The 25,723-nt window shown below is 46.4% G+C and overlaps 1 protein-coding gene across 14 annotated transcripts in view; it reads right to left on the bottom strand.

Annotated features, from left to right (window-relative positions):
* Nucleotides 1–25,723, bottom strand: part of LOC139393234 (forkhead box protein P2-like) — a 113,198-nt gene that overhangs the window by 33,621 nt on the left and 53,854 nt on the right. For 9 of the 14 annotated variants that reach the window (XM_071141690.1, XM_071141689.1, XM_071141694.1 and 6 more), the window contains 4 exons: nucleotides 12,528–12,617; nucleotides 2,064–2,201; nucleotides 1,052–1,111; nucleotides 543–632 (listed from right to left, as the gene is read on the bottom strand). In XM_071141690.1, the coding sequence (XP_070997791.1) occupies nucleotides 543–632; nucleotides 1,052–1,111; nucleotides 2,064–2,201; nucleotides 12,528–12,617 (378 nt within the window). The remainder of the gene's footprint in view (nucleotides 1–542; nucleotides 633–1,051; nucleotides 1,112–2,063; nucleotides 2,202–12,527; nucleotides 12,618–25,723) is intronic. The other 5 variants (XM_071141702.1, XM_071141696.1, XM_071141697.1 and 2 more) reach the window with 1 other exon arrangement.

Genomic DNA, 25,723 nt, shown 5'->3' with positions numbered 1-25,723 from the left:
CTGCGAGCCTCGCCCGATAGACTGGCGGGCTGTCAGTGTGATTTATGAGCGCGTCACACTCTAACTTTTCTGCTGCTCGCCACTAGGCCCAAACCCACAGAAGCAGTTCATTAATCAGCAGACCCTGTGACTCGGTCCTGTCTCTATCCATCGGCTCAAACTGGGCTTTTTTAGCCATTTAACATCACGTCCTTCCATTTACATGTTCTAGAAGGAGGGAGAGAACCCCCCCCCCCCCCCCTCTCCCCCAGCGGTAGATAACAAGTGCCAGTCCTCAGTCCATCAAACACACACTCAGGCACATACAGTACACATCCAGTAACACTGGGAGAACCACTAGCTGAAATTAGAGAACGCTAGCTTTGGATTAGCTAGCTTGCTCTGTGGAATCCCAGAAACATGGGAAGGTCTCCCCAAAACTACGGCTGCTAACCTGGAAGACTGAACTGAGTGAGACAGCCAGCAGGACATCATCTAGACTTGTTCCCTGCTTGTCTTGCCTCCCACTCGCAGGCCATTCTGGGTCTGAAACAGATACCCACCTCTTTTGCTTGCTTTCCAGGGTGCTGCTGTTGTAAAAGCTGTAGGTGTAGCTGCTCCTGTTGTTTCTTATAAAACTCCTGCAGATGTTGCTGGGAGGGGAAGAAAGAGAGATAGATGATAAAAAAAAAACATTCCAGGTAACCCAGGAGAATGTCCATATTGTCTTCTGGCTATGTAAATAGACATTGGCAAATGCTTATTTTCTCTTGGTGTCATTGGTACGGCGTGTGACGTTTTGGGCCGTTGAAAGCCTTGAAGACAGAGTATATTGACCATATGGTATAATACTGTAGCAATGTGTTTGTAAGGTTCATGAGGAGTCTGTTTCCATACTAGAGCAGCAGCAAAAAGAGCATTTGCCAAGGTCCTGACACGTTGTAATTCATTTTGTATTTAATTTTGGGAAAATGAGGTGCCACAACAACACCGACACATGTTGGTTACGAATAACACACAGTGGAAGTGCCATAAATAATCGTATTCATTTTCTAGCAGGGGACACACATACTGTAGTCTCGCTCTCCCGCCATGTCTTCTCCATATGGACTTTAAATGGCCTCGCACAGTACTGGAGGGGGCACAATTAATCATATTAACTAGAATACAGTTTTTGGTCTAAAGTCTTGACAGGCACTGAAATGCTTTAAAGTGAATGCAGCACACTCGAAGGACCGGATTCATCACTCTAAAAGTAATGTGTTTAACACACATCACACATAACATCCACTCTCTGCTCTCAGTGCCTCCTGAAGAAAGAGTAGATACAGCAGGGTAAAAAGTCTTATAAAGAATATAAATTGCAATCAGTTTCTAGCCTGCATGGGACATCTTCCTGAAACTTAATGAATTCCTAAAATCCACTAAAAAGAGAGAAGTTAATAGTTCCCTACTTTCTCAGTGTGGTCTCTCAAAAATAATGATGGAAAACTCAGCTCCTTCCACATACGACCCAGCCTGTCTCACTTCCTGTATTCGTTCCACCCTGCTTTCATTGACTTCCTCATAACTACAGTAACTATCCTGACAGCTTTTACCTTTCCCGAGGGCTCCCAGGAAATAGACCCGCGGAGGGATACAGGTAATTGGTTGTGACGTGGTCAAAGTGCGTCACTTCTAGTCTCTCTTTTCTAACTGTGTCAAGGGCGCAAGGGGCATGGATGTACTGTACCTTATGTGTGGCGGGTATACAGTGCTACACAGGCAGTGTGTGTGTGTGTGTGTGTGTGTGTGTGTTGTAACTCCCATTGACTTCTCATGGGACATCACATAGAGAAGATTGTCATTCAATGACCAGCGGACATGATTCAAAGCATCCCAGATAGAATGTCCCTGGCCACTCTTTGGTTCAATGGATGCAGGCATTATGTGACCATCGCATGTAACTGTGCGTGTATGACTGTGTGACTATGTGTGTGTGTCTAGGTGAATGCCTCTCGGTGTGTATGTGGTTGTGTGGGTGGGTGTGTTACTGTGCGTGTCTCTCTGTGTCTATCTACTAGGTGTGTGTGTATGTTAGGTACCTGCTGCAGCATCACAGCCTGCTGCTGTTGGAGCAGGGCCTGGAGCTGCTGAGGGGATAGGACCTGCTGCTGGAGGATCTGCTGCATCTGCTGGGGGGTGATCACCTGGGGACTCATCATGGCCACCGACACTGGCACCTGGAGGGTGGGTGAGAGAGAGAGAGAGAGAGAGAGAGAGAGAGAGAGAGAGAACGAGAACGAGAATGAGGAAGGGACAGAGAGAGAGAGAGAGAGAGAGAGAGAGAGAGAGAGAGAGAGAGAGGGAGAGAGAGAGAGAGGGAGAGAGAGAGAGAATGTGTCAGGGTCTGGCTGGCCTCAGAGCCCACTGGGAGCATGGTAATTGGGGACCAAAAGGTAGAGAAAGCATGTCTCCCGTCACCCTTGTGCTGAGGCACTCTGTGCTGAAGGATGGATGGGTGCTGTGCCTTTGTGTTTCCTTGCCTTATTTTTGACAGTCTGCCCGCTGGGAGAAGAGAGGGATTTAAATAGACGTATACCCTAATTAGCTGAACCCTTGAACCGCCTTAGGCATGCCTATCAGTGGCGGCCATTGTGAAACAGCAGGAAAATGCACAACTCCAAAGTTGATTAAAATAACACAGTTGAAGTGGACACTTGGTATGCACAATCAGCATGCCAGCACCCAGACAACCCTGAGGTTAGAGATCACTCAGAAAGAGCCTTGGAGAGACAGGGAGGGAGAGGATTCTTAGAGAAACTTGCTCTGAGAGAATTGGTGCTAGTTGGTGCTGGAAGGACAATTCTGTTCGTGGAATTACCAGCTGCCGTTCTGCAGCGCATAGAAGTTTCTCTACTTCTTCACTCTCACGAAAAAGCAGCCAGAGGCGCAATTCTTTCTCGACTGAAGTGTCATCTTGAAAAACCTATGTAATTTTTTAGGCGATAAGAATCATTCAATTACTAGCTGCTGTCAAAACTGCTAGAGAGACCTTCACCAAAACAAAGATATATATTTCTCAGCCTAAGTCTTATTTATTTTATTGAACCTTTATTTAACAAGTCAGTTAAGAACAACATCTTATTTACAATGACGGCCTAGGAACAGTGGGTTAAATGCCTTGTTCAGGGGCAGAACGACAGATTTTGACCTTATCGGCTCGGGGATTTGATCTAACAACCTTTTGGTTACTAGCCCAACGCTCGAACCACTTTGGCAAACCTGCCTGCCGTATTAGAGAGTAGATAGTGACTTTCTAAGACAACAGATCAATGACAAAGCAAGAAAGAGCCAACTTTTCTTTGCTTCTCACTTTGATTGCCTGCATGAAGCACATAGAAACAGGGGAATGTAGCTCTAATGCTAATATATATCACTTCTTGTTCAATTCTTCATGCCTGGTATTTAAACATATATATATATATATATATTTCTTTACAATGACTGGAATGAAAACAAACGCTGGGATGAGTTTGTTTACTCTGCTATGCTGCCAAATAAAGGAATTTTAAACGTTCACTGACACCTGTTGGGGACACGGTTTAATCTGAAAGTGTTATTTTTGACTGCAATGGCTTTAGGCATTTTCATATTCTATTACACAGGCTCCGATATGACACATCCAACCATTGCAGACGCAGAATAGTGTACCAAATAGTATTGTATGCTAAGATAAGGTGAATTAAATCTCTTGTAGGCGTCTTTATAGAATAGGACTATACTGAATATCACGGTATGTAGTCGTGGGCATTCCGTAGCCCTCGCTAATTGCGACATCGTTTAGCGCAGAGTCGCTATGACAGTATACGATGACGGCGTGACAGTAAGGGCCAATAAGACCCTCCTGTCCCCCTAACGTCTAACGCTACTGTTTAATCAAGCTGCTTGATTACTTTCCATACATCTCTCCCTGTATCCCCCCCTCCCCTCAACCCCCCCCCCCCCCCCCCCCCCCCAGGCCTTGACACGTCCTTGTTTTGCTCTTCTCTTCTCTCCTCTCCTCAGCCCAGGTTCCCCTCTTTGATTAGCTGAGACATTTGCATGGTCACTACACATTTTTCATTTTAGAAGTCATTATGCATTAGCGCTCCTGATCGCCCAGCTTGACTAATCCTGATGAACTGAAAATCACAGCTGAAGGTCAAACTCCATCCCCAGCCCCATCCTCCTCCACCCCACCCCACCCCACCCCACCGCACCGCCACATTCATATTCATACAAATCCTAGCCTGCCACCATTGTTCATTAGGGTCTTAGAGAGAGTGTGTGTGTGTGTGTGGGCGCGAGTGTGTGTGTGTGAAGGCTGTTGTGTTATAGCAGGAGCCTCACTCTCTTCTGCACTTTGTTGAGGAGACACAAAAGAAAGCGGCCGAACAAAGCAACAAATGTCACAAACGAAACATCTGCATGTGACTAAATGCGCCGTGCTTCCACCGTCAGTGTTATTAAACCTTAAGATACATCTGAGACGTGTAATTACACTGGGGGCCACCCCGTTGAATTGTGGGGGACAGGATGACAATGCTTTCATTTAAACCCATTCATTGGCTGCTTGAATGAGGATCCTGTGGTTAATGTGGTTGACAAACGGGGGGAACCGGGTGTGAGTCTGGGTTTTGAAATGTAAACCTGTAAATAGTGAAAAGACACGACCACACAAGACCACATAATGAATCACTACACCACTAAACACCATGTATTCTGTAAGAGGTATAAGCCCATGAACGCTGACAAGGAAAACAAGGGGACTCAAAAGCCAAAACAGGCAACAAATGAAGTCAAGGAAGTGGCTTTCCCGCATTCATTAGCTATTTAGCTCGCGGGTGATGGATGATAATCATCTTCGTTTCATCGCTCTTCCCCAAACAAAAAGAGAGGCAGGCGAGGCGGAGGAGAGGAAGGCCCCGGCCCTTGGTCCATTGTTGAAGCCCCAACACAAAGCTAATTCCAGGCATTTAACTGAATGCTTTTCTGCTTGACGTATCAGAGCCTCCAAGATGAAAGACGATAGATAAGTAATTGCTCTCCTGGTTCTTATTCTTCACTGACAACCCGTACATTTAATTTTTTACACGCGTTCATTTACATTTTCGAGTATATGACATGATAATTGCCGGAATATAACACCTCCATTCCGCAGGATACCGCAGCCCGGGCCGGTTGATTGACAAGAGCAGTGGATTGAAAGGAACAGAGGCTGAATTGCTTCTCCTCGAAATGATTTTGCCACGAAGGGACAAAAGTAAGGAGCATTTACAGGGACCGTCGCATCATCAACACGGGCAGACAACGAACGGTCGTCTCGCGCACAGGATCAGACCACCACCATGACATCCAACAACGCTAGGCTAGCTAGCTAGCTCCTCTGTCATCCCAAGGAACCACGCTACCAGTCTACTATGACAACAACAACGAAAACTTCACGGGATTTCTTAAATCATTCGAAAATGAGCTACAGTTGAGGATGGTAAGCGGGGGACGGACGGTAATAACAGAAATGGATCTTTATAATTCGATTATATGTGCAAATTTTTCCCAAATGGTCCAAACTCCAAATCCTCAAACGTAACACATCATATCATTGGCATGTAGGTTAACTGGACTATTAACAAAACAACACAAGGCATGGAAATCAAAGCAGTCTCGGGCGCTCTCTGTTCGCTCCCTATTTGTTGATTTCCTTTGCCTTAAGAAAGCAGAGGAAGGCATATAGGAAAGACGACGACTATCAACTTGAACTTTGGAGGCCGTGTGGTTTGCTGCTTAGCTCCAAGGTCTGAGTGCAGAACAAAGGACCTTTAAATTGGATCCTGATGAGAAAACGTTGGCTGCCCCTCACAAGAACAAGCACATCATTAAGGTGCTCTCTCTCGCTCGTCACACACCCGAGTCAAGAGAACGAACAGGCCTCTTCACGGCTGCAAAAAGGTCAACTTCTTCTCCGGAGAGGAGTGATCAGGCACCTCTCGACGCCAAGGCAGCAGTTGCGGTTTATTTCCGGTGAGAGGCCTCGTATTTTGTTTGATTTGACTGAGAATTGTGCGATTAAAAACACACCAGCGCTCGGTGGTTCTCTGCATCGAACCGGACCAATGGGCAGATGAATGCACCTTCGGCGATTATACCCACTTGGGCTTATCTCTACGACAAATGGATTTATGATCAAATTACACTAAAGGCCGGAGTCGGAGATATCCCACTGTATCAGAGTTAAAACTTAAACAATTAAGGGGTAAAAAAAAGACATGAATTTCTCTCAATTTCCCTAGAATTCACTTAGCGGTAATAAGTGGGGGAAGTTCCCGATTAGATGTGGGACTGAGGCATAAACAGGGCCGGAGATGGGATGGTGAATGGAGTGAATAACATAAGGGCCTCTTCAGTACTAGCTAAACGGTCTCAGAGCAGCCACAGATACTGTTTAGATAAATAAAATGAGAAATGGAGGGGCATCAGGTGGTAATTACTTGAGCTGCTTGGCAGAAACAAGCTTCAGTGTTAATTAAGGTGTTAGACCCATTTTAGCCCAGAGAAGAGAGAGGGATAGAGAGAGAAAGAGAGAGAGAGAGAGAGAGAGAGAGAGAGAGAGAGAGAGAGAGAGAGAGAGGATGGAATTCCTCCAGTGTCCCCCTCTAATTCATCTCAATCCCGGGCTCCCCAGGGGCCAAGGGCCCCAAACTACAGACTCCCTCTGAGCTGCTGAACTTCTGACCCCTCCAGTCCCTTTTCAGCTGACACTGCTCATTTACTAACCAATTACTGCCAATGGTGCCAAGGCTCTTATTGATAGGGTGGTACTTCTAGGCCAGACCACCAAGGCTTCCTACCAGGCCTCCTTCCCTCCTTGCAAGCTTTGCTTACTTTTCAGAACTTCTCAGAGAAGTGGGCAAAGTGTAATACATAATGTAATTGCTCTTGCTCTTGCACACACACACACACACACACACACACACACACACACACACACACACACACACACACACACACACACACACACACACACACACACACACACACACACACATACACACACACACACTTTGGATTAGGAGATCAATACTACAGATTGTCAGGACCAGAGCTAAATAGATTATCACCCCCCCCCCCCCCCCCCCCAAATCAGCACAGTATGCGATATGCAATCTATCAAAACATAAAGACACCAATTGCATGAAGTCCTCTAATAAAATAGATGTGGGTTATGGTAGATGCAGTAGTCCTTCAAAACATATCTATCTCTGTGTAGATAACCCTGATTCCCTTTTCATTGATAAAGCTGAGGACATGTACTGTGTAACAGTACTATTTGCCAGCAGCATACCACCCTGCATACCACTGCTGGCTTGCTTCTGAAGCTAAGCAGGGTTGGTCCTGGTTGGTCCCTGGATGGGAGACCAGGTGCTGCTGGAAGTGGTGTTAGAGGTCCAGTAGGAGGCACTCTTTCCTATGGTCTAAAAAAATATCCCAATACCCCAGGGCAGTGATTGGGGTCAGTTGGGGTCAATCCCCAGTTTACAATTGGCTCATTCATCCCCCTCCTCTCCCCTGTAACTATTCCCCAGGTTGTTGCTGTAAATGAGAACGTGTTCTCAGTAAACTTAACTGGCAAAATAATGGAGAAATAAAAAATAAGGGAGAAATATGTCACTACAACAATGTCTACAATAGTGTTAATAGCCTCTTGTGGAGAGGAGCAGTATTATCACTCTCTGTACTGTCTTTACCAGTTGATATTTCCTAGCAGGTATCTTGGTGTGTGTCGTAGTAGCTGGTACTCTTGGAGGGAACAGCCAGTCTGCCTTGTGATGTGCCAGGTACAGAGACCACTGGATCAGCCGCTTCATCAAATGACACAAGCTAAATTTCAAGTGCTTCAAGGAGCTCAGTGAATTATAGTTCATCACTTGGAAAGGCTTCCCAACACCTGGTCTGCTACTCGTGCCAGATCTGCGAGTTAGTATCCAATTAACACCCAGGCCAGAATAATCAGATTGCATGTGTAAGGGTCTGGTATAACTCGCTTATTGCTTCCATGCATCTTCTGTCAGAAGGTAAACGTGTTGCTGCTACATCAAAGGTCTGGGGACGTAGCTCTTCCTTCATGTTTTTCTACCCTGCCTCCGCTCGCCTTGGGGTTATATTTCAACTTATTTTGCATCACAATGATGAACCTCCTCTGTCCTCGCAATTTTGCAATCTTGTCCTGTAGGTGCGTGTAACGAACACAGATTTGGGGGGGGGGATAAAATATTGTTTTCTTGTTACAAAAGCATGCAGTCACACTGAGGGTGTTCGTGTAAAAATGTGCTGACACTTTTTTCTCTCTCCTCCTCCTCCAAAAGTCAACAGAAGGTTTCGTCATGAACAATAACAAAATGCTAGTCTGCGGTGATCCTTTTTTCCTCTCCTACTTTGAGATCCTGCCACTGGCAGGGGGAATGCAGAGCAGATATTAATACAGGGAAATGTGGAATACCATCCTCCATCCTTAGCCTATATCTCTGTAGCCTTTTCTCAAGGGTTCTGCGTTCCAGATGGGGGACTATAGTCAGATGGATGTTAAGGAAAGTGGCGTAGGGATATTTCACCGTGATGAGATGTATGGCGGCGACCTTTAAAACAGTGACACCCACGGGATGGCCCAGTGGCCACAGTCTGATTGGGAGGCAGATCTGGAGTCACCAAACCACGTAGAAAGGCAAGAACTAACATCATATTTATAATACAGCTCCTCTCATCCGTAAAACCAACCAACAGCCAACCTGGAACAGTCAGTCATTTGACACAGTTCAGAGTTCAACCACTGTACACTGCATATTCACTCAAGGTGAATTTGGTGGCATGGTACTTGTTGTGTCATTACTGTTAAACTGCCTTAAAAACATGATATGGTCTTGGTTGATGCACTCCTTAAAAACGTTGTATAAAAGAGAAACTGCTTTCGAAACACCGGTTACGGCTCGGGTTTTTGGATGGCTGACGGTTAACCATTAGCTACTAGAGAGTCAGGGAAAGTCAACGAGGAGGGACCTGGGAGTCTGCGATGTCTTCTATGCTAATAGAGCTGAGGGGCAAATCCAATATTAACCTATGGCACGGCTCTTTTGTCTGGGTTGCATAATGTGAAGAGGCATGGAGGGTCTAGCTAGCTACTCCACCACGGGGTGTCTTTGACACACAGAGTGAAGACCTCCTTTGTTCATCTACAGCGCTGTGCGATCACCTCGTTAATGCCCTTCTCGCGCGTGCGTGCGTGTGCGTGCGTGCGTCTGTGTGGGCAACCCTCTCCAACGGTCTTCAGAGGAGGTCAGCGGATCACCCCCACCTTCTTTTATGCTGTATACAACGCTGACATCAACGAGACATATCCTATCGCCATGACAGCCCCTCACTCACCGACACGTACACGCTGATCCAGCCCAGATACAGCTGTTTACTCAATCCTTCCCCGAACACCCAACGTGCCTCCCACACGGCGCGGCGCCATCGTTATTCAACGCACACGCTATACATGTGTCAGCGTGCCAGGCTTTGCGGTGTACCCAGTGTGTTATATGCACATACATCACAGGTGAATTGCTAAGGCAGCTAGGGCCTAGCCCACATCAAGGCAGGAGGGAATCATCCTCAGACAATGGAAAACAAACAAGCTAACAAGGGCCTCATTGAGACAATAGAAAACAAACAAGCTAACAAGGGCCTCATTGAGACAATAGAAAACAAACAAGCTAACAAGGGCCTCATTGAGACAATAGAAAACAAACAAGCTAACAAGGGCCTCATTGAGACAATAGAAAACAAACAAGGGCCTCATTGACGGCGTCGGACAACTTGAGATGTTGACTTGGTTCGGGAGAACAATTGTCAGACTGCAAAGGCCTCGGTAAATCCTCCCTTCCCTATTCGTCATCTCGCCCGTCTCTTTAATTGTATCCCAAATGTCAGTGTATAAAATGCGGTCGGGGAGATAAATATTGCCACAGTGAGAGGGAGAGTAGAGCAGTAGAAAAGAGACCAGAGGGTGTTGTGTGCCTTGGGAAATCCTTGTAAGCAGCATGGTGAAGGCGAGGGGATTTACTGGGAGAAATAGGTGTTTATTGAGCGCTCCCATGGGCTTACCGGGTAATGATAGACCTGTCACATTACGCAAATGTGGAAAAGCAGCTTGTGTCGCCGCGTCAACACCGCGATGAACCTCCGGATAGAATTAGTCAGCCGAGAGCCTTTAGCTGTGAATACAAGTAATTAAAATTGCAAGCTGATGCGTTTATATGCTTGTGTACTAAATAATCTACAGTGTATCGTCTTCCCTGCTCTTAAATACCGGAAAACGCTGGGATTTATCAGTGACTTAGACGCGTATAAGCAGTAAGCAGGCCTGTCACACACATATTAATCCATTCCATGTTTCTAGCTGCTTTAATAAGACAAGGGGATCAATTTCTCTGATACCTGCAGAGGAACACATGCAGCTAGTTTTGCTAGTGACTCAATCAAGACAGGTACTATTGAAGCGTGGGAGTTCTGGAGATTTTCCGGCCTTGTAATTAAATAAATAAAGATTGTTGGGTAAACTCAACTGGGATGATAGGCGATACCGTTCCATAAAAGTGTTCCATATGAGCATTTGACAGTGTCATTGCGAATCTCTTGGGCGGCGTGGGCCCTGAATAGTTACATCATTGAGTGAGTGTGCGTTTTAAATGATAAAATAGAAAATATGAACAATAGAAAGACAAGTCAAAATGGTGGATTCAGAAATCAAATCATACAGCTAAGAGGGACCAAACCGAAGCGACCCAGTGGCGTTGAGTTGATAATACACCTGAACCTACGCTACTACCTCTCAACAAAGACCTTCAGTCTGGACATTAAAACAAAGAGGTGAAGACATCGATAAAGGACGGATCAACAGATGGATTAACCAGAGTCACTACACGCTGCTCACACGGCCCCCCGATCCATATTGATTCATATTGCTAACATGAGGAGGATGGGAGTAAGCAAATGTAAATATTCAATATTTACCATTCTCTGCTGTTATTAGAGCCCGTGGATCAGTCATAGACCAGCTGTTAGTGCTATCACAGAGACTTACCCCCATCCGATACTATTCCCCACTCCTCACAAGTATTTCAGAAGTACAGCAATTTGCAGATCACTCACTGGGTTGTGAAACCCATTATTTTCTGCATGCAGTACACCCAACTGGAGAAATGCTATGGACCTAACAATAGTGCATAGAAATAGAGAATAGAGCGCCTTTTGTATGATAAACAATGAATATATTCAAACTGACAGTAATGCTAATTTCTAGGCACGAAACACAAAAGAAAAATGATCCATGAATGAATATGCAAGATAATATTAACATTTCTAGACACAGACACATTTTCTCGATTTGAATGATTGAAATGAAAGAGAAAGTGTGACGACGGGTGGCACATTGCTTGAACCTTCTATATTCGCCACCATGTAATGAGGTACACAGGGCTGTGACTCCAATTGAAGGTGTCGCCATTGTTAGACTATGTGAAAAATATTAACGATGAGGTTAACACCAATCCCCCCCCCCCCCCCTCCATCTCTCATTAAACGCACAGGGGTAGTAATGAGGTAAACCAGTGCTCCTTGATAGCACTTATTAACTGAGTGGAGGGCACACACTCTCACACTTCAATTTTACCCCCCCCCCCCAAAAGCTTGAGAAACAGTCGCAGATTTCAAGGGGCTCACATAATTGTGAAGCTAGCAGAGCAAATAACTGTCTTATTATTGACTAAATTAGCAGAATGATAGATCCTGTGTGACTGTGGATGGAGAGGAGGAATAAACAGGAATAAATGAGGGAATAAGAGGAGGAATAAACAAGGGAATAAGAGGAGGAATAAACGAGGGAATAAGAGGCGGAGTGAAGGAAGAAAAGAGCAGGATGACGCACAGTATGACTGTGACCTTTATCCAAATCACTGACAAACAGAAATAGACAGTAAGCTGTGGATCAATGAGGCCAATGAGCTGCCTTTAACAACCCCTTGTGTTCAATCTGACGTGCCGTGCAAATACGTCTCCTCTGGATCTGGTGGCGTTGCAATACTACGGATCAATTGGAGAAAAGTGTTGAGATCGTTGAGATCTTCCTCCTTCTTTCACTTGCAAATACCATAACCTTCATCTTCGCGTAAAGAAAGAATACCTCATAATACCTTCTCGTCTTTAACCCCGACCCTGATTCGATAACATCTGGTGAAAGATAGGACATAAGAAAATGTGTGGAGACTTGACCATCGAAAGTTGGAAAAACAGAGGCTGGCAAAGGTCGATTTGTTTCTTTGTGTATAAAACAGCTCGCTTTGCTTTGAGGACAGGTTGTCTCAGGTTTGCGAATTCCAATGACAGGTTCCAGAACTGCCTAATCAAACACACTTGTGGAGCAGAGGAAATCTTCTTTCAGAGACGGCATGTATTATGGATGGATTTAAGAGATTAGTCACCATGCTGCTCACCTGCAGTGGACGCTGTTTGTCGTTGTTCTTTGGAGATTTCAGGCCACTGCCTGGCTGTTGTAAGAGTAATTGTCTCGCTGCTTGTAGGGCCTGGAGAGAGAGAGGGAAAGAGAACACAGAACACAGATAGAGAGAGAGAGAGAGAGAGAGAGAGAGAGAGAGCAGGGAGAGATTGAGAGGGGGTAGAGAGAGAGAGAGAGAGAGAGAGAGAGAGAGAGAGAGAGAGAGGGAGACAGAAGAAGAACAGAAGAGAGAGAAAGAGAAGAAAGCAAAACATTAGATTTCTTTGGGATGACAGCCAAGCAGAGCATCTGAAAATATTAAGAAAAGCTATTAAACTAGCCAAAATCTGTCAAGGAACATTATCCAATATTTTCGGCGGCACTCTCTGGCACGGCTTATAATACGCCAGAGATCCATTTTTGTGATAATTCACACAGAGCCATGATCAAGGATAAATACAGTTTGTCTGAAGCACCCTTGAAGAGGCAGTTGAAAAAAAAAGAAGCTAGGCGGAGCGTCAGTAGAATTGACCTGTCTAGTGTGTGCTCAACTGAAATACCCACTTCTCGGCAAATTACTAGGCTATTTGCATATTCATAATATCAATTTGAAGTAGAGGCAGGCGATGTGGAGTGTTCCTACAACCCGTAATTAAAGTTGACAAAATCAACATCAGATTACCTTTGGAGTGAATTAACTAGGAGGCCAGGTTTAACATTATGCATTAACGCTGCTTATGCACATGAAGGGAGAGAGAGAGAGAGAGAGAGAGAGCGAGAGAGGAGAGAGAGAGAGAGAGAGAGAGAGAGAGAGAGGAGAGAGAGAGAGAGAGCGAGAGAAAGAGAAAGAGAGAGAGAGAGAGAGAGAGAGAGAGAGAGAGAGAGAGAGAGAGAGCCCTCTCCCTGTCAGATGAAATTGGCTCACATGCTGTTTACATATGGCAGAAAGAATGATCAAATGTTAAACATCTATCATCAACATCTAGACACGACTGATAGATATATAGACAGGCTTGATTTCCCAGACACGTTCAGGGTGAGATGAGAGGATGAAGCCGAAGCCCATGCAATGTACTCTGTGTCTGACAAGTGCAAAACTCATAGGTACAATGGCTACCTACTCCTCCGCTTCAAGGCTACAACTGATGAAAGTCAATATGTCAGAAAGACCATTCAGAGCAGCTGGCAGCAGCAAACTGTAGAAAAACAAAAACCAGAAGCACCGAGTTAAAACACAAAAACACACTGCCACAGGTGTTTATTTTCGAGTGGAGGAGAAGGATAAGAGGAATAAGGGGGGGGGGGAACACCTCTCCTTCAGACGGAGAGTGACACTTCTTCCTCCCTGAGAATCATGGGGCCTTATTTTATTTTCCTGGTGCTTGCCAGTATCCATGACAACAGCTGCTTTGACGGGATGTGCATATGGCACTGCACTGCCAGCTGGTGTGAACAATGTTTGAACTAGTACATTGAGATGCTGAGCAAACAGGGGGAAGAAGAGAGAGGGAGAGAGGGAGAGAGAGAGAAAAAAAGAGAGAGGGAGAGAGGGAGAGAGAGAGAGAAAGAGAGAAAAAGAGAGAGAGAGAAAGTGAGGGAGAGAGAGCGAGGGAGAAAGAGAGCGAGAGAGGGAGAAAGAGAGAGAGAGAGGGAGAAAGAGAGAGAGAGGGAGAAAGAGAGAGAGAGAGAGAGAGAGAGAGAGAGAGAGAGAGAGAGAGGGACAAGAGTGAGATGGAGGGAGATAGAGAGAGAGAGAGAAAGAGAGAGAGAAAGTGAGGGTGAGAGAGGGAGAGAGAGAAAGAGAGAGAGAGAGAAAGAGAGAGAGAGAGAGAGAGAGAGAGAGGGAGAAAGAGAGAGATAGAGGGAGAGAGAGAGAGATAGAGAGAGTTGGAGAGAGAGAGAGAGAGAGAGGGTTGCCACGTCTTAACCCTCTGGGACAGCAGCCACCCCCCTGATCAATTATGAAAAGACAGAGAAAGGGGGCTGGGACTGGGGAGGGCTGGGACTGCCACAGTCTGTCTGCTGGAGGCTCACAGGAGCCAGACGTCTCTGAACCAAAGTAAACAAACACAATGCAGTGGCGCTGGGTTCTAACTTGCATTGATCTGTCTACCTCAGAAAGACGAGCCTCAGATTCAGTCTCAGTCTCAGCTGAAACCCACCAGTGTGGTGAGCCATGGCCTTAAACTTCACAAGACACTCAGAGACAGAAGGGGAAGGAGAAAAATATCTACCAGGGCTGGCAGCACTAAATCTGATACTGTCTGTCAGTCTTTCTACGCTTTGTTAGGGCTTTCAGAATGAGGAGAAATTACAAAATGGAGTTCAGATCTGAAATGATGTTTACGTTTGTGTGACGGAGCAAATGTGAAAACAAAACAACTTTCCCGGCATCGAGACTTCCAAGAAATCAGTGCAGTATTAAAACGTGGCCCCAATGAATCTAATTTTGACAGTGAATTGGGCTACTTTCCGAAACCCACTCAAGTCCAGCACTGATGCCTGATCCACAATACAGTGCCAACCAGAACCGTACCGAGTGACTTGGGTTGGTTTGCCCCTGTAGTGTGAATCAGGCAGCCCGGGAAGACTAGATAAATGGCTGATGGATGCAGCACAACAATTGGCAGCAGGAGGAAATGCTTCTCTGTCCTCGGAATCAATACTGACTGTTTTCTGTTGAACTGTAGAAAAACAAAGACAAGAAAGTCACTCAATACAACACAGGGGTCAGAAGTAAAGAGGAGGAGAACAGGACAGGGAATGAGCCGTTTTAATGGTGCTTCCGATATCGGCTCTGACAGCGTTGCGACTGGGAGAGTACAGCTCAACTCTATCCAAGCTTATTAGAGGTCAACTCTGGTCACAAACGAGAATTGTACTTTTTCACGCATTCCGTATCAACACAGCTCCGCTTTCGGGAAGCAGCGCGGGAGTTTGTGATGCCTTAAACTGACAGAAACGTCATCGGCGTAGCCGAGGTTACATTTCCCTTCCTGTCAGTATTTCTGAATATTCAGTCATTACTGGGGGAAAGCAGCCATCCATTTTCAGCATCGATTATAGACTCGGCCTAGCTCCACACACACACACAGAGCTCTCCCCCCCTCTCTTCCCAGCCTGACTATACAAAGCAGACATGTCAAGAAAAGCCATCAAAAGTCCCCGCCGAAGAGCCCGCGCGGCGCGCAGACAAAACAGACAGAGCTGTCCGCCTATTTAACCTGGGTTGCTATGCACGGAAAATGACATCTCCTGTCTGTTAATGCACACACTGTATAAACAGAACAATGTCGCGCATTCTTGAGACGGCTGTAAAGGGGGCCTGCGAAAGAGCTCTGGCATAACATAAATAACCAGGCACTCAGAACAGCATATTTGATGTTGATATCCATCGCCGAGGATAGAAGACAAAAAAAATAAACACACAGACACACACACGCAGACACACACACACACACACACACGGCTCCAACGACTATGGACTCATGGATCCTTAGGAAAATAAGATTCAGCCCAAATGGATATGGTGTAATTGGTTTCAGATAGCCAGGTCAGGAGAAATGAATTCAGGCAACTATTATGCGAAACGGAGGGAGAAACAAGAATGTTTACACAGGCACTCCCCCCTGCTACATGAATAGGCGTGCAGAGAGGAGAGAGACAGTCTAAAGAAACATATGTCAGCCATACCCACCCACCCACCCACTCCCCCACCCACCCACCCTCAGTCCACAGCCTGTGTTTAGACTTAATGCAGAGAGGTAATAAGGAACACATCACAATGCACCTTTGTGAGGGGGGGGGGGGGGGGGCATTCCAACATCTTAAACAAGCATGAAATACATTAGCGGCTCGCCGTGACTGGCCACACCATTACAAATCTACAGATTGCTTATGGTGGCTGAGTGTTGGGTTAGGCCAGGGAGAAATAAGTCATCTGAAGGAATGCCACTCGTATTCTAGTCACAGTATGAAATAAACCCTGAAATCAGAATTACGGTATATCAAAAGGAACCATGACATTGTGTTTGGATTGGGGATGTTGCTTCCTGAACTGCACAGGTGGTGGAAGAGTTCTAGTCATTAAAGAGTGTAGGGTACTTATATGATGCTACCTCCTTTGTGTGTGTGTGTGTGTGTGTGTGTGTGTGTGTGTGTGTGTGTGTGTGTGTGTGTGTGTGTGTGTGTGTGTGTGTGTGTGTGTGTGTGTGTGTGTGTGTTAGCAGCAGGCCCCAGCCTCTGGGCAGAGCAGAGGGCTGCTGTTCAACAAGACTCTGTCATCCAGAACATCTCCAGGCCTGTTGACATGGCAGACTTGTCCGACTAGAGACCAGTCACTGGGCTTATCTCCACTTGCCCTCCCTTCACTGCTACCGGGAAACACAACACAACCCGCCCCGGAGAAAACAGACAAGAGGAGGAGAAACAAGACGAATGCAACACTTTATCAAGCCAGGGGAGAGAGGGGAGTCGCATGCCATGGAAAACAAGGCACAAACAGTTTAAGCTGAACAAACAAACAGGGGTTGATTGGATTGTGGCCTGCTGGCGGTACGGCTGCAGGAGATAGCATAGGAGGGCCTGACACGACACAGCAAAATATTGACACCGCATTGCCGTCATGTAAGTGGATTCAGGGTAGAACAGAGGCTTCCTTGGAGGGGCTGGCGGGATGAAGAGGGGGATAAAACACTCCACACAGTTCCCGAATGCAGAAGTGGACGGACTTTCATGAAATGAGGCAAAGTGTGACCTGGGATCGTTGGAGCAATGGAATTGGAATCTCGTTGAAGTCGTTCACTGATTGACATCTGCATACAAAGTGTGTTGTGTATTCTGTACCCCAAAATCGTCCAATTAGTCTGACGCAGGACCAAAGCCTCTGTCTGGTTGTATGCTGTATCTTTCTATTGATTCCCCTAAATGAAGTGACTTACTAGCAGGAGTAGCAAGATTCGTCTCCCTTTCATAAAAGGTCATGCAGAACAGTAATGCACCAGTGGCTTCAACAATACCTGGCAGTGGTTCCCTTATCACCCCCAGCTCCACAAAGCCCATCCCAACACAATACAGGGGGATTCGCCTGCACTCTGCTTGACTGGCTCCTCAGAAAATAAACCATTACTGGAAAATAATGGCACCTTTAGACGGGAGTTACAGAAACAAGGGTCGGAGGGTCGGAGGACACAGAAGCGTGGAGCGGAGAGCTCGACTAAGGCCCAACAAACAAGAGGTAAACAAAAGTCAGTGAGTCTGTGAATCCGCATCGGAGGGAGGGGAGAGAGAGTTCACACAGATAAATCATGCCATTATCTCATACTGGGAATAAATAGCTGTGGAATCAGAGGATAGTGTTTTTCTATGGTTGTTGATGATGTAGGGACACCGCACACACACACACACACACACACGCATACGCACACGCACACACACACACACACACACACACACACACACACACACACACACACACACGCACACACCTGAGCAGTAGAGGAGAGGGAGAGGATGTAGGAGTAATGAGCATTTTTATGTATGACTCAATAAATCAACAGAGTCTGCAAAGGTGGAGGGAGCGGTGGAGGGAGCGAGGGAGAGAGGGAGCAGTCCGTTGAGAATCTGCTTCAGCCACAGGACAGAGAGGAGAGCTAACCAGCAGAACAATGGGCTTCTGTGTGCTGCTCTGGTCTGCTCTGCTTCCTCCGTCTAGTGCCACGACTCACTATCAACAGAGCTAGAGTCTCTCTCTCTCTCTATTTCCACATCCGTTTCACACTCTCTCTCTCTTTCTACGTCTGTTTCTTCCTCTCCCTCTCTATCTTCATCCCCCCCTCTCTCTTACTCAGTGATTCTCTCTCTAAGAATTCCTTTCATTTCACTCACATCAATCTCACTATCAACTTCTTTCTTCTTTCTTTCTTCCCTTCTTTCTCTCTCCTTGTTTATTGATCCACAAACAATGGAAATGATTTCAGGGTGTGCTTATTTGCCTTCCCCTTGCATCTATTTGGCCTGTGCCTGTAGACAATTATGCTTCCCCAGCCCCAGACCCAGGGGCTAATAACGAAGGACAAATAGAATCATATGTGTAAACTTCTCCTTCTGATGAAAATGTATATGAACTTTCTGCCACTGTAAACAGAGCCGGCATAGCTCAGCCCTCCCCAGTGAATTGTAAGACGAACTCAGGCATTGCTACCCCAGGAAGCTGTGCACTTATAGGGGAAAGGAGGGGTAGAAAATATGGAATCCTGCCCCATTGTGTAACCTCACACTTATTTTTCCAGCTCGGGAGAGAGACATAACATGGGTCTGCTCAGCCCATCAGCGGGGAGGGGGGGGGGAGAGAGAGAAAGAGAGAGAGAGAGAGAGAGAGAGAGAGAGAGAGAGAGAGAGAGAGAGAGAGAGAGAGAGAGAGAGAGAGAGAGAGAAAGAGAAAGAGAGAGAGAAGAGAGAGAGAAGAGAGAGAGAGAGAGAGAGAGAGAGAGAGAGAGAGAAGAGAGAGAGAAGAGAGACAGAAGAGAGAGAGAGAAGAGAGAAGGAAGAGAGAAGGAAGAGAGAGAAGAGAGAGAGAGAGAGAGTACTCCATTCGGTCTATCCGCCCTGGCGGAGAGAGAAACAGTGCCAGCAATAACACACCAAGCAGAGCGAGCCTGCCATCGTTCACTGCAAACACAAACATTCATACACATCCCACCTCCTGTAGATACTGTCATGGATATTCCGTGCAAATACAAGGAAATCTTGTCTATGGAGCGAGCATAATAGTTTACAGTTTGCCAGCAACCTGTGAGGTGAACTTATACACCGCATAAAATACACCGCTGAGGGCGAGTTAGAAAAACACCTACAAAACACCTGACATCGTTTCGATGCATCTCTTCCCTGTTTCTTCCCTTATGAAATTCTATTTATCCCGCTTCTCTTCTGGTGGCTAAAGCCTTCACTTTCAACTGCAGTATATCACTGGCTTTTAGATAAGGTGACTCACGGGCCATTCACAGCTCTTTTATCTGCTCGTCTTAGGGACGTCCTTTACAGCCGAAACAACCGAGAGCTACCACAATCTGCTAGGAAAAAGAGAAGAGACTGCCTTTCACTTACACCCGAGCGAGGTGCGTGGGGAGAGAGTGTATGTGTGAGTGTACGTGCTCGCGTGCCTAGTGTGTGTGTGTGTGTGTGTGTGTATGTGCGTGTGTGTGTGTGTGTGTGCGTGTGTGTGTGTGTGTGTGTGTGTGTGTGTGTGTGTGTGTGTGTGTGTGTGCATGCCTGTGTGCGTGTCTGCACCCCACCCCTTCTTAGCGGTTCAGGCACACACTTGATTTGCTTGATTCCCCCTTCAAGTGATTATGATCCATCTCCCTTTTCACAGTTCCAGACGGCTGAACGTCACACAGTTGGACGAATACCTACTATTAAACGTTGCATTAAAAGCATCTACAGTTCATTGAGAGCAGTGGCCGACCAGTGGAAAAAGACAAGCACTCTGGAAAACGGAGCTTGGAGGGCAATGGATTGTAGCTAAAACGTATGTGTTTCTGAGAGCGTGTGTGTGTGTGTGTGTGTGTGTGTGTGTGTGTGTGTGTGTGTGTGTGTGTGTGTGTGACAGGGGAAGGCAGAATGAAGTTGTTTTCCACCATCGGTGTTCTGTTGGTGTCTGTCTTTAGTTATCCAAGAGGCCGGAGGCGATGAGCTTTCTGACTACGGCACAGGAGAGCAGGAAACCTTTCAGAGGCATCGACAGAAGATCACGCATTTGTGCAGGATGTCAATACCAAAACACGTGCCTAAAATGATACGCACACACGCACACGCACACACACACACACACACCAAAGTGCACGCACAGGCATGCGGACACGCACACACACACACTCCACTGCCAAAAACCTTGAGTCATAAAAGGACTGTAAACAAAATCCTATTGAAATGAAAATATGCAATATGAGAGTAAAGCTTCACCACATCCAGCTCATTATTACCAATGCCAAAAACCGGCCTGGGCCCATATCTGAATGGGTTATAAACTAACTATCCTTGAGCTTGTTTGTGTGTTTAATCTCAACCATTAACGCCCATCATTACCAAATCACATTGATGCACCACTAGTGCTTATCGACCACGGGGGACTTAACCAGGGATCACATTCGGTCTATGATTGACAACGACATCTTGCAAAGGTAGACTGAGGCCTTGTCTCTTCCCTTCCACAGCAATGGAGCTTTCAGATAACTGAGATAATCAGCTCCAGTGTGCTTTGCTGTAGCCAGTTGATCACACCCCCTCTGAGGCTCTCGTGCTGCAGGTTAAATAGAGTGGGTCTGGCCCTGGCTGGGGCTCAGGTTGGGTGGTAAGTGTTGCCTCCGGGGTCGATTAAATGCCACTCTGACCTTAGTTGTAAATGAAAACCTTAATGACTGCATGGCTAGCCCAATAGCCATTGGGCTGAGTGTGGCGCTAGGCTAGTACTGTGCATGGTCTGGAATAGAGAGCACACACAGCAGTTGTATTGGGCTAGGCTGTTTCTCATGTTTGTAGCCAATTAAATTGGCAGTGCAAGGAGGAATGAAGCAGTCCTGAACAAAGAACAAGGAAAAAATTCACAAGATAACACTCCGCACGGATTTCCTCAGCACACCTTCACCTAGGTGACCAGAAAGTGGTTGTTTTCTGTTTGATTACCTGGGTCCTGTGTTGTCATTAGCCTCTATGGGAAGAGCCTCCGGCCCATCCAAGATGCTAGGGTGATGGATCTCCGGGGCCCAATCTCAATGAACGCCCGGTTCCCCCAAAGATCACTGAAGTTAATGGCCACTACATCTAGCCGTGGAGGGCCAATGCATCTCCGTCAACTGTTTCCCTGCTTATGGAGTTACGCTTTCAACACCACCTTCTCTTCACGTACCATCCCCAGCACTCTATCTCATCCAGTTGTCTTGTGAATATTCCAATTACTCCGTGTGTCTGACCTTTAAGTGAGCTGCAATAGATACAGTTATCTTCTCCTCTCTGACACGCCATGTCTATCAATCAGCGTCTTGCCTGCCTGCGTGCCTGCCTGCCTGCCTGCAGTGGAGGGAGGCTGGGAAGTGGAGGAAGGCTGGGAGGGAGAGAGGAGGAAAGGAGCTATGGCTCTGGCAGCGCTATCACCACACCTCTCTGACTACAGGAGAGTTGTGTACGGCTAAGGTGGGAAGTGAGATGAGCACAAGCCCCATAGATAAAGACGTACACACACACACACACGCCAGTGAACACATCTGAAGGCATAGACATAAGCAGTCACAGATGGTCACACACAAAAACACACATGAGCGCATACAAACACACACACACACACACACACACACACACACACACACAGACACAGACACAGACACAGACACAGACACAGACACACACACACACACACACACACACACACACACACACACAGACACACACACACACACACACACACAGTGGTGGAAAAAACAACATGAAATATATTTGTTTCAGACCACTACCTGGCTGACTATACCCTTGCTTCCATAAACAAAAGCCCCTTTCCACCAGCATCCTATAACACGCTCATAAGAATAACCTCCTAGCGTGAAAAAAGTCATACTTCTTTAGTTTCATTCTTTTCCTCCCCTTTCCAACGGGTCTAATCTACATCTTTCATTGAATCAAGAATGGAAATTCCGAAGAAACGCTTCTTTTTCAATTTCATGCTGAAGTAGCTCAAGTTAGTGGATGTAATTTCTCCTAACAAGAAAATGTATCACTGTGTCGCTCACTTAGTGTGTCCATGTGAGAAGCGGGGGATTTTTTTTTTAATTTTATTTTTTTTAAGGCTTTGATAAATGTGCCAAAAGCATGATCGCTCCCTCCACAGCACTCCACACAAGGCCGGCACAATTACACTGGTGATTAAAAAAAACTTCTGACTTGAATCTACATCAAAAGGAAATGACAGATAATTTATAGCGAAGGAAGGAGCTACTGCATAGAAGTAGATCAAGCGGAAGGGGGGGGGGGGGTGATTTCATACTGTAAGAGTGTCAATCCTCAACATTGTTCAGATGATCCTACATTGTATATCATTGGTGTTATTGAACCTATAACACAGTTAAAGTTCGTACAGGAAGTGATAAACATGCTGCTATGTTGAAGTCTGAAATTTAGGAAATCAACTGTGGAAATGTGGACGATAAAAACTTGTACCGAAGAAGCAATATTATCTGCACTCTAACAACATTGACAGAAGCCCGTACCTCGTTTGGGGTAAAAAAGAAATTTAAAAAAGTGACATTTGTGCAAATTACGATGATCATTTTCATAGGGAATTGGATGATGAAGTCCAAACAAAAGTCACTCAGCTAATGTATATTTATCATGTAAACCTCTGATAAATGCATATGCAGAAACAATCAAATCGTCCCATTTTCATTGGTGCCTCGTGCACAAAGACTCGAGCGTGAAACCCAATATCAGCTTAGTGTCAACTCGAGCTTGAAGCGCTGCTACGCATACCACAAGGCACGTTCTGCGTATGCTCATAGACTTCCCTTATCAGGCTGAAACAACGAAGCAGCTTCCCACTGCTATCACTGATCAATTCAACCCCAGTGAAGTTGTCCCAGTGCGGGTAAATAACCAGTGGTTAGGGCCTTGATGAGGACTGGCGGGTGGCAGGGGATGGGGAACAGAGAGCAGCTTCATTTAGAGGGTCTGTCTGGTCTGCAAGGCTAGGGTCCTTTGCTGTTGGTCTTCTACTCTTACCTCCACTTAAACCAGACAAGAGGAGACGGGAGAGACACCCAGAATGGCTGATGAAGTGATGAAGACATCCGAGCCAGAATGACAGGAGAGGAAATGGAACGGGGACGTCTGCAGCTAAGGCCTCTGGACCAATGAGGGGAGCTTCAAACGAAAGCCCGCTAGTGAGAAAGGCAGACCGTAAAGCCAGAGCTAAGTGACATGTATGTCTGTTTGAAAAAGCCTCTTGTGTATTTGGTCGAGGTGAGGCCCGGGCTTATTTACTGGGTTTGTTAGAAAGGCCTGAAGAGGAGAAGAGCAGCCGGCTGAGAGAGGAAAAAGGCCCCCACAACATGGTTAGTCGGGAGGCTGTGGGTGGAGGATGAACATCCCTTCCCTTAGCAGGCTTCCAGCCACAGCTTTCAGGGGGGAACAGACCATTCACTAATTCAGGAGGAAGATTCTGTTTGGAGTCACCTGATAGTGTTCGTGCATAAGAAGCAGAGACTGCTAGCTGACATCTGGTGTTTGGTCAATGGACAGCGGAAGCAGTTGGGGTTAAGAAAAGGACTAAGGACCGCGGACACTGGAGCTGCCTACTTCTAGTCATCCCATTTAATCAGATTTTAATATTTGTTCCAGGAGGGAAAGAAAAACAACAACTGCAAGGCAAGCGTTTCGGACGCTGATTTGGGACTATTCGTGACGAAAGCGGAGAGAAACTGTAATACCAGACATGCTTGTTAAATTCACAACGCTCCAAAGCTGCCTTCTAGCAAATCCTGCCTCTTGGTTGTCAGCTTAAGACGTGGGACATATGCATATGTGTTATTTTTAAGCTCTGTTAAATGGATAGCGGCGTCGCAGGCTATCAAACGTCTAAGCCACTTGCTTTGGGGAATCGCTTGCGTAAGGCAAGCAGCAACGCCTTCGTCTCTACGACTGCATCGTTAAGGACGTCCCCCCCCCAGCAAACTCTACATCACGAACCCAGGCATTATGCACCTTCAGTGACTGGCCCCTCACACCTCGCCGTATTAACGACCTGCTAGTCTATTGTTAGTCAATGACAGGGGAGTGGGCAACAAACAATGACAGAATGCCTGTTTCAATACAATTATTGTTAAGGGGTGAAAAATCTGAGATGCATTCTTAGAGAGAAGAAAAGCCATCTGCAAATAAATTATTGTTGGGCATTGAGCTGTAGCAATAGCCGGGGGCTTTACGGATCCAGGACTATGGATCGAGCACTATTTATTTCCCGGTCGTAGGGAGCGGAGCAGGGCGGTTTAGGAGGCATAAAAGGAAATGAGTTGTGAAGTGGCCATTGATCCTGACCTGCACTGGCTGGCTGGGTCTTCTTTATAAAGAGAGGTTAACCCTGGCTCTAATCACTGGCTCTAATCACTGGCTCTAACCTACAGCAGTCCTAGCAGCACTCTAGCACTATGGAGTGAGATGAATGCTGTGCTACTACTACATTGGATGGAGCCTACACTAACTCTCATCTTGCTAATGCTAAGTACCACAACATCCCATAATAATATGGCGCCTTCAGAAATATAACGCTAACTATTTTCTGGACCTCATCAACCACATGTTCTCTGAGAGAGTGGCAGCTCGTCATGTGTGTGTGTGTGTGTGTGTGTGTGTGTGTGTGTGTGTGTGTGTGGGCAGCGATACCGTCGGTGACACGGTGGACACACTCTCCTGCCGCCAGGTCCCCCCTCCTTCCCCTCCCCCTAACCTGCTGTGTTCCACCTGTGGTGCATCTCAACCCACACAGCGCTCACACGCACACCGCTCACACACACCACTCCCCTCACAATTGCACCCAGCTGCTCAAGCATAAAATGCTCATAAGTGTTTGTTTCCAGCAGATTTCTCTCCTCTCCCTTTCTCTCTCTCTCTCTCCTCTCCCCCGCTCCTCCATCCCCATTTTTCTCTCTCTCCTCCTCGTCTCTCTTTCAAAGCCTTGCAGCTTGACATTTCTGTGGGTCTCAGGAGACCCGGGACGTGAAATGGAGTTACTGCGGGAGCCACACTGTAAATTCCACAAAGCCACATGTAACGTGTCTTAAACACAGATGGACACTCCAGGTTTAAAGCAGGAAAAAAAGAAGGAGAAGCGAGGGGTGACTAGAAAGATAACGGAATAATACTCCTGTTTTGTCCGGGGAGGGGAGCAAACAGCAGCAACGTCGTCCTGCCTGTCATTCACATCCTATATCTTGAGTGTCATCGACATAGAGGGGAGACGGACGAACCTATATGTCAGGCTGTATGTGCAGTACTTAAGAGACCGTCTGGGAGATAGTAGTGAAATGTTAGAAATGAAATGTATAGCTATACCCAGCATAAATAAGTGGGGCATGGAGCAGGGAGGCAGGGGCCCTCCTTCGACTGTGGAAACTGTGATGGAGAGAAGAAAAAAAAAGAAATACGCAAGAC

This window comes from Oncorhynchus clarkii, chromosome 33, assembly GCF_045791955.1.
Source record: "Oncorhynchus clarkii lewisi isolate Uvic-CL-2024 chromosome 33, UVic_Ocla_1.0, whole genome shotgun sequence".
Taxonomy (NCBI): Eukaryota; Metazoa; Chordata; class Actinopteri; order Salmoniformes; family Salmonidae; genus Oncorhynchus; species Oncorhynchus clarkii.
This window is presented reverse-complemented; position numbering and strand designations above follow the sequence as displayed.